The following is a 9,008-nucleotide window of genomic DNA, read 5'->3' as shown; positions in this document are numbered from 1 at the left end:
GCACATAATTGTGTAGCTCATGTGCTGTGTTATGACTGTATACTATTGTATTTTATAGTTTTTCGTTCTGTAGAGCTAAAAACCAACATCTACTAGACCTATTTGAATAACCTTTTTCTATGTAGGCCAAAATATAAATAAAAGCTTTCGATTGAAAATTAAAGGAAAAAGTTCTGGTACAGTAATTAACTTTAAAGAATCCCATACATAGTGAAACTACTATGTTAGGGCATTCCTCTTTGTCAATTATTTGAGGACTGTAGCTTTGTGGGTGCTTGTATTCCAATGCCAGGGTCCTGGGTTCAATTTCTCACTAAACAACTCCACTCCATAATAATCAGACTTACTTTATGTAGAGCATTGTCTGTATGTTTGTCTAGTGGACGGAATTGCCACTCTATATGAGTAGGACAGCGACTATTATGGGCTACTGGTAATCTTTAGCCCACTACTCTACTTAAATAATGAGTAGAACACTGAGCACTCAAAAGCTAGTGTGGTGTCTAAAAGTATTAAAATTGCTCAAATTTTACCATAAACCAACATTGACATTGTAAGTCAGTCAAGATGCAATACATGTTATGAAACAAATTTGCAACTTTTTTCTTTCAAAAAATATCTTTTATTACCAAACAAATATAGTACATTTTTCAGTAATATAATAGATTCACTTTATTTTAAAATGATAAGACCGTAGACATAAAAAGATTGACAGAAATGTCTTTTACTATGACAATGAAGATGATAATGATGATGATTAATTATGAAGATAAACATGAGTAAGTATCATTATTTATTACTATATCTATTGATTGAAGTTTTATCTTTACAGAGGGTGATAGATGGGGCCTACACTGGACAATGAATAAACAATTGTACATTATTGGTGTAAAAAACTGTTTTTCTTTTAAACTAATTTGCATTCACATATTAAGCACAATAAAAATTCCTGTTATTTCTTTTTGGATCTGAAAAAAGATTAAGTGGCAAGTCGAGTGGCCGAATAGTAAGGCAGGGGCGTCACTCACTACGGAATTTAAATCGGCGCTGGTTTGAGCCGCTCCTCGCCCAGGGTTTGGTTGGTAGAACCCAGCCTTCTCGGATAAGAATTTAAAATGGAGGTCCAGTGTTTACACATCTGGCTCGCGTGCACTTTAAATGTTGTAAAGTGATAAAGTTGCTGTTTTAGCAAGCCATAAACCTCAGCAATACTGTTACAACATGAGAATTCAAGCTGTTCCCAAGTAACCGGTACCGTTGCTTCCTGGTTATTTCCTTCGGGAATGCTATGGAATATAAAAGATGTAATATAAAAATGCTATATGATACTATTAAATAGTAAACTAACAAGTACTATACAGTATTTTAAACAGATATCATATACCCTATAATGTAATGTAGTGGGATTTACTATAGCGCATTACACCGAAGTCTCAATGCGCTAAAATAAAATAAGAAAAAAAAAAAGAAATTCCAACTAAAGATTCTATGCTAACCAACTAAGGAAAGGAACCGAAATGAAAGGACTATAGCAGAAGAACCGCACATAATAATGCAACACCTCAGGTAAAGTTAATATGGATATATAAATTGTGAATGAATCTATTGAACAGTTATACAGATTCATAAATTTATAGATGAATAATCACTGGCATATCTAGGATTATTAAAGTGGTGAGAGGGGGGAGGGGCCCAATGAGGGTGCAAAGGCTAAGTGGGCCCAATAATTAACTGCGAGGGCGCTAGCTGGTAAAATAAGTTGATATAAGTAATTTCAAACTACTTTAGTTGATAATAAATGTTTCAGAAATAGGTATTGCCCCCATAAGGATTTGAATATGTAGTACCTTCAGATTACCATTTGGATACTCTACCGACTGAATTATGAAAGTGGTATACACACTAAAATTTTACGATTAAAGGACACATTTTTTTAAAGCACATAATATGCAATGATAATGTGCCTTATAAACATTTATTGTATACGTCCAGGGGGGATGCACCCCATGCCCCTCATATATGCCACTATAAATGGTTGAGCCAAAGCATGAATGAACAAGTGAGGCGAGGAGTAGCTGAATGGAGTGATAAGTAAATGGTTAAATGGAAGTCATAATTGCAATGGTACTTACAAAAGTCGGCAGGAAGATGATGCAAGTTTGCAATTTCTCTGGCAGTGAAGAACCTTACATTCAAATTTTTCCAAATATCGGCTTTTGCAGATTCATTATCTGTGAACTCCTGTAACCTTAGAAATGCTTCAGATTTCTGTTCATTAAAAAAAAAACAACAAATGTCAATGATTGCCCAGCTCAATTACTTGATTACAAATCAAATGTCAGCAGTAACAGGCCTTTATTAATCTTAATTTTAAAAACATCCTCAACAAATGTATTTTTGTTAAACATTTTTATTTATTTAATATAAAAAATCAATCCCAGAGATCAAACAAGTGAGTTCACAAAATAATGCAATGTAAGCATACAAACGATTAAAATACTTAACTAGAAAACATGCAAAAATAAATATTGAGAAAGGCACACAAAACTAAGTACTGTAAATCCAAATTAAACAAACATTTGGCTAAGCATTTAACAAAAAGTATAAAATTATCGTACCATCAAATTAAAAGCAAGATTATAATGAAAATCATAATTATAGGATTCTTGTATTTGCATTAACTTACATTACATTCTTTGTTCATTTGCAAAACTGAGCCAGTACCTTCCATGTAATGAAAATAACTAAAAGAACAGGGAAAGTAATTATATAAAGTTTTTTATCAAATTGAAAATCAGAAAACTTAACTAAATTCAATATATCGATGAATAATGCGATTAACTACAAAACATTCATATATGCATATATGTTGTTTCCTGGGACCCCATTAGAAATGTTTTCTCTGTCAAATCTTCCATGGGATATCTGGACCAGCTTTGTTTTTCTTAGATATGAAGTTTACTTGTACCGTATATCAATTTGTTTATTGCATTATGTATTGTATATTTTATGATTATAATTTAATCTGATGCCAAATAAAGCTACATTTACACCAGGCGTGATGACACGACAACATTATCACATCGTTTATATTCCTCAACACTGAGTGCATTTTTATCATGTCGTTGTTGTGTCTAGTGTAAGTTATTTAGTATGAAATGTGCATTGAATTTATTAATGAAATATTAATCTTTCAGCAGCAAGTTATAATGCTTAACAATGATGTAAACTTATGCTTTGGTAAATCAATATCATGTTGTTTATATTCTTCAACACTGAATGCATTTTTATCATGTCGTTGTTGTGTCTAGTGTAAGTTATTTAGTATGAAATGTGTATTGAATTTATTAATGAAATATTAATCTTTCAGCAGCAAGTTATAATGCTTTAAAATAATGATGTAAACTTATGCTTTGGTAAATCTCCATCACATTGTTTATATTCTTCAACACTGAATGCATTTTTATCGTGTTGTTGTTGTGTCTAGTGTAAATGAAGATTTAGTATGAATTGTGTATTGAGTTTATTAAATGGAATATTAATCCTTCAGCAGCAAGTTATAATGCTTAACAATGATGTAAACTTATGCTTTGGTAAATCATCATCACATCGTTTATATTCTCCAACATTGAACGCATTTTTATCGTGTCATTGTGTCTAGTGTAAGTTATTTAGTATGAAATGTGTATTGAATTTATTAATGAAATATTAATCTTTCAGCAGCAAGTTATAATGTTTAACAATGATGTAAACTTATGCTTTGGTAAATCAATATCATGTTGTTTATATTCTTCAACACTGAATGCATTTTTATCGTGTCGATGTTGTGTCTAGTGTAAGTTATTTAGTATGAAATGTGCATTGAATTTATTAATGAAATATTAATCTTTCAGCAGCAAGTTATAATGCTTTAAAACAATGATGTAAACTTATGCTTTGGTAAATCTCCATCACATCGTTTATATTCTCCAACACTGAATGCATTTTTATCGTGTCGTTGTTGTGTCTAGTGTAAATGAAGATTTAGTATGAATTGTGTATTGAGTTTATTAATGAAATATTAATCTTTCAGCAGCAAGTTATAATGCTTAACAATGATGTAAACTTATGCTTTGGTAAATCAATATCATGTTGTTTATATTCTTCAACACTGAAAGCATTTTTATCGTGTCGTTGTTGTGTCTAGTGTAGATGAAGATTTAGTATGAATTGTGTATTGAGTTTATTGAATGAAATATTTTAATATCTTAAAAAAAAAAATCTTTTAGCAGCAACGTTATAATGCTTAACAATGATGTTAACTTACCCTTTGGTAAATCATCATCACATCGTTTATATTCTTCAACACTGAACACATTTTTATCGTGTCATTGTGTCTAGTGTAAATGTAGATTTAGACTGAATTGTGCATTGAGTTTATTAAATGGAATATTAATCTTTCAGGAGTAAGTTATAATGCTTAAGAACAATGTAAACTTACGCTTTGGTAAAACACATTGTTCTTGCTGAATCTTCTGTCACAATGTCCATCACTTTACCAAATCTTATCAAAATCTTGTTGTCAATCAGATGTTCTTTACATTCAATACCTGTCAAATCTTCTAAATAATCTTTAATAGCTCGTTTTGAAACATAATTTGAGAATGTGTCATGATTAAATTTGAATTTAAATGTTCCCAAAGCAACTTGGGAGGAGTGTTCCTTAACAACATATTCATCAGAATGTTCTTGAAATTTTTCTGTTAGTCCATTCCCTTTTTCCGCATTCTGTGTTTCTGTTGCTACATTCAGTTTATCAATTGCTACATTCAGATTTTCCATTGCTACATTATTATCTTTCCCCACCTCTACATTGTGTTGTTCTGTTGCTACATTCTGTTTTTCAGTCGCTACATTCTGTTGTTCTGTCCCAACATTCTGTTTCCCTTCATGTGCATCATGATTTGCTGGACAACTCCCACAATCCTTTATAATGTATTCATTCAACGAATGCCCATTTTCTAATCTGTATTCAGGAACAAACAATTGAGGGCGTTGTTTAGCCACAAGAAAATATCTAAGTCGTTGGTTTGGAATGCCAAGATGACAAGGAGACAAAAGAAACTCCTAGAAAAATAACAATAAATTTCAAAAAAATATTTTGATTTTCTTTTGACTTTTGCAATAATATGGAGATTAATTTTAAATTGATAAAGTTTATAACAAAAATTAAATAATTAGTTGAATCAAACCTTATAAGTGTAGTTGCAAGATGATAAAGTTTGTACAAGGTGGTTTCTAGAAAAGAAGAGAGCAAATAAAAACTTGTTATAAAGGTTTACATTAAATTGGTTATTGTTTTACAATTCCATAATTATTTATTTAAAAAAAATATTTTATCATGATTTAAGCATCCCAACACGATATGTGGCCAGGAGCATTAGCCATCAACCACTTCAATATTAAAAGCTTGCATACCTATGCTGTAAGCACTTACATTTTACAAAAATATACATTTTGCTCACCTTGTTTCTGAAGTTTCAAAACCTTTGACATTCTCTACAAGTATATGCGATGGTTGTTTTTCTAGCCTGAAAACAAAAAGGTTTAAAAAAAACAACAATAAATGCTTTATTGTTCAGCAGAATCAAGATTAATATTTAGCTCACTACTATTTGCATTTTCTGGTCCTGGGTGTAAGCCCACACCTAAATCCAATTTCATAATTATCAAGTGTTAATTCCTATCTGTGGTAAGAGGTACCAGTGAGACAATTACGCTTATTACCTTCCAAGTATATCCAAGATGTAAAAGAAACTTTTTGTTCTAGGGTCATCTTTATCTCCTTGTTTACCACTCCTAATAAGGCAAAGAAAATATACAAAGAAATAAATAAACACACAAGTATATCAACAATCTGTGCACCATCTTACAGTTAAAAGCAATAAAAATAACATGCAGTTGATTGCACTTAAGTAGTGAACACAAAATATCTATAGAAATAATTGAAGTAACCTATCTTACCGAGTAAATGGCTGACAAGGTGGACTCATAAGAAACATATCAGCATTGAAAGCCTTGAATTCTTTTAGACTAATCGACTTGATTATTTCATTAGAAAAAAAAAAGGAGAAATCAGAATTAATATTTAAAAACATAATATGGGTAATACTTTGATATTTTGATTACAATTCATTTGGAGACTTAATCACAACACATATTCAAGATTTCAATTTGTTTTGCACAAACTACTGTATAGAGTACAGTACCACAGTCGTGTCATCACAACACCAGGTGGCGCCCTCTGGACCTTGATTACCGTTCATTACGCCTGAATGACTTCATAATCTTAATGGTTTAGAATAGGCTTTCTGGAATAGGCATTTTAAAACCTAATAATGTACTAAAATCACAAAAAGCTCACATTATATTAGTTATTGAACACACATTTAATCATCAATTAACATTTACAAAAAAAAATTAAGATACAACTTTTTAATAATTACGTTAGAAATTGGTATCAATTGTTTGTCAGTGGAGAAAATGGCGTCAGTTGAACGCATTTTGTGTCGCCGATAGCAACGAAGTAGTATCATGTGGTATCATGACGTAGCACTATAGTACTCTATAAATTATCAAAAACATATTTACATTAGGATTTAAAGTATATAGCAACCAGTTAATAGCCGAGTTGGTTGAAACTGGAGGCAAAACCACATTTTGTGGACTAAACCACCAATATAGAAGATGTTAAAGCCATTGGTCTCAAATTAACATTTTGGACCATTTCACTAAGCCCCACCCCTTTTATATTGTTGCTAAGGTTCAAAAAATGGTAGTGTAAATGTACTGTACACATCTGTCAGTAGGACAGCATGTGTGTCTGTAGCACAAGCTTATACCAATGGCCTGTTCAAATTGGTCAGTTGTTTGACTGATTACCAATTGTTCTACCTGCCAACTTTGCTGGCGTCCGATGCTTGAGACAAAAAACAAATTAAATTTATAGCATCCTCTGTGTAAAATCACAAAATACAGCGCCTGTATGTTATTTAAAAAAAATTGTAGTGATTGAACTACTACCAATTACAGTCGTCAGTCGGTAAAACTTCGTTTAAATGTATTATATGGCCTGTATCCACATTTTAATGACAAATCCACATTGTTTTTATTAAGTTTAGAGCATAATTCGCCTATATATTTTATCTTTTATTATATTTTTATGATGCGCGAGATAATACAACGTGAGATGTAAAAAGTAGATGCTCATGCGTGAGACACACAGAGTTCGCAGGTGTAGATTGTCTTCAGAAAAAGATAGGGATTGTCTTCCTGTGTACTGCTAAATTTACTACTAGGGGTGGTGTTCACTGATGCTAGTCCCTGCCCTACCTTTCCCTCCTGAGAAAGAGACATAAATGATTATGCCGCCCGGCAGCTGTAGTTACCTCAATATTCCTTTGTAGTATCTTGGTCCTTGGGAAATTATGTTGATAAACCTGATTGGCCACGGTGTTGATATCAAGTGCCGCCACAACCTTTGCATTCAATCCACTGTCTACAAGAATACATTGCACTCACATTTAACAAGACACTTTCTATAGTCACAGGCATAATATTATTAATTAACTTTTAAAGCCCCATTCCAGGCAAAAATTCACTAAAAAAAGAATTTTTTTAGAAAAAATGCATATGCATTACTCTACTTATTATACACCATGGAAAAATATTGGCATAAATTTTAGATGTACACAAAAGGATAAACAAATAAGAAATAGAGACTATTTCTCACCAAGAGATTACCATTTTCTTCGCTACTAGGCAAATTCAGAGGTGGTAGTGTTAATGCTAGCAACGAAAACTATAGTGTCAGCCATTTTTATATCTGATAACAGAACCCAAATCAAGGGAAGGCTAGGCCTAGCCTAGCAGTGTTGGATAGGCTAATGTTTCCGGTGCCTACTATATTTCTTCGCAGACCTATCACAAAATCAAACATAAAAAATTCATCCTTGTTTATGTTTTGTGTGGAACACAAAAATAAAATTTCAGTCTTATTTTTCATTTTTGTTCATGTTTAGGAATGTTTAAATTCAGTTAAATTAGCAATTTTGTATTATATTTATAAATCTTTATATATAAAAATCAGATTTTTCTTAACAACTGATATTTTACCAGGAATGGGGCTTTAATAGTTAGGTTAGGGAGTCATCATTTTCACACGATTACAAGCAGTGGCTCCGGAAATTTGCTGACAAGAGGTCCGACCAGTCTGTCAAGTCTGACAGGGGGCTCAAACCAAAAAGGGGATATGACTAGAGCCTCAGTCCGTGTATTGGAATAAAATATTCCTGGTAGTTTTCACGGTGTTTTTTATTTCTTAGTATGGCCCAAATTCTGCTATTTCGACAACTATATTAAGGATTGGCAATTAAAATAATGCTATTTGGATGGGTAAATTATTCTTTTTATATTTTTGATCTGACGACCTTGTCCTGGCATTGGACGACTTGGGGTCCAGCCAGGTCTGTCCCACATACAGACAGGGGAATGCCCGTCAGCAGCGCAACAGCCACTGTGGGGGAAGGGGAAGACAGCAGTGCATATGCCTACTTTTATAAAACAGATAAAAATGATGACCTTGATGGTCTACTCTTTTAAGCCTCCTTGGCCTAAAAAATGATTGATCACTTCCTGAACTTAAAAATATAAATATTCACTTGTGCGGCTCTGTGGACTGGACAGGTCTTCAAAGACCCAGACATAGAGCAGCCTAGCTAGTTAGGGCCAATTGAATAATATACATTTAAATAATCATCAATATGAAAGATAACGGAATATACAGGTTTACAAGGTTTATGTGTACCTTGTAATGCATAATGCATGCCACCAATTCCACTGTAGAACTCAAGAACACGAAATTCTGCTTCCATTTTCAGGGAACACAGAAGGGATCGTAAGACGACGACGACAGTACCGACACGACTATTTTATCTTCTTGTGACTCGACTACCCAATAGAGGTCGGGC

At 32.6% G+C, this 9,008-nt stretch overlaps 1 protein-coding gene across 1 annotated transcript; it reads right to left on the bottom strand.

The window, feature by feature from the left end:
- Positions 1 to 588: 588 nt before the first annotated feature.
- Positions 589 to 8,992, bottom strand: LOC117124245 (tRNA (cytosine(38)-C(5))-methyltransferase-like). The gene is made up of 10 exons (XM_033270396.1): positions 8,846 to 8,992; positions 7,428 to 7,537; positions 6,004 to 6,080; positions 5,767 to 5,838; positions 5,505 to 5,570; positions 5,232 to 5,277; positions 4,481 to 5,106; positions 2,687 to 2,744; positions 2,133 to 2,268; positions 589 to 1,286 (listed from the first exon to the last, which is right to left on the bottom strand). The coding sequence occupies exons 1-10, from the start codon at positions 8,910 to 8,912 to the stop codon at positions 1,186 to 1,188; spliced, it is 1,359 nt and encodes a 452-aa protein (XP_033126287.1). The 5' UTR covers positions 8,913 to 8,992; the 3' UTR covers positions 589 to 1,185.
- Positions 8,993 to 9,008: the final 16 nt, after the last annotated feature.

This window comes from Anneissia japonica, unplaced genomic scaffold (assembly GCF_011630105.1).
Source record: "Anneissia japonica isolate Jap-2015-1 unplaced genomic scaffold, ASM1163010v1 scaffold287716_len795978_cov209, whole genome shotgun sequence".
NCBI lineage: Eukaryota > Metazoa > Echinodermata > Crinoidea > Comatulida > Comatulidae > Anneissia > Anneissia japonica.
This window is presented reverse-complemented; position numbering and strand designations above follow the sequence as displayed.

Bases quoted from the DNA above. Each gene is read 5' to 3' on its own strand.
- LOC117124245 (XM_033270396.1), bottom strand. From the start codon at position 8,912: ATGGAAGCAGAATTTCGTGTTCTTGAGTTCTACAGTGGAATTGGTGGC. The intron at 5,107-5,231 runs GTTTGATTCAAC...TTATTTTTCTAG, and splicing joins CTTGCAACTACACTTATAAG to GAGTTTCTTTTGTCTCCTTG. The intron at 2,745-4,480 runs GTAAGTTTACAT...CTGTTCTTTTAG, and splicing joins ACAATGTGTTTTACCAAAGC to TTATTTTCATTACATGGAAG.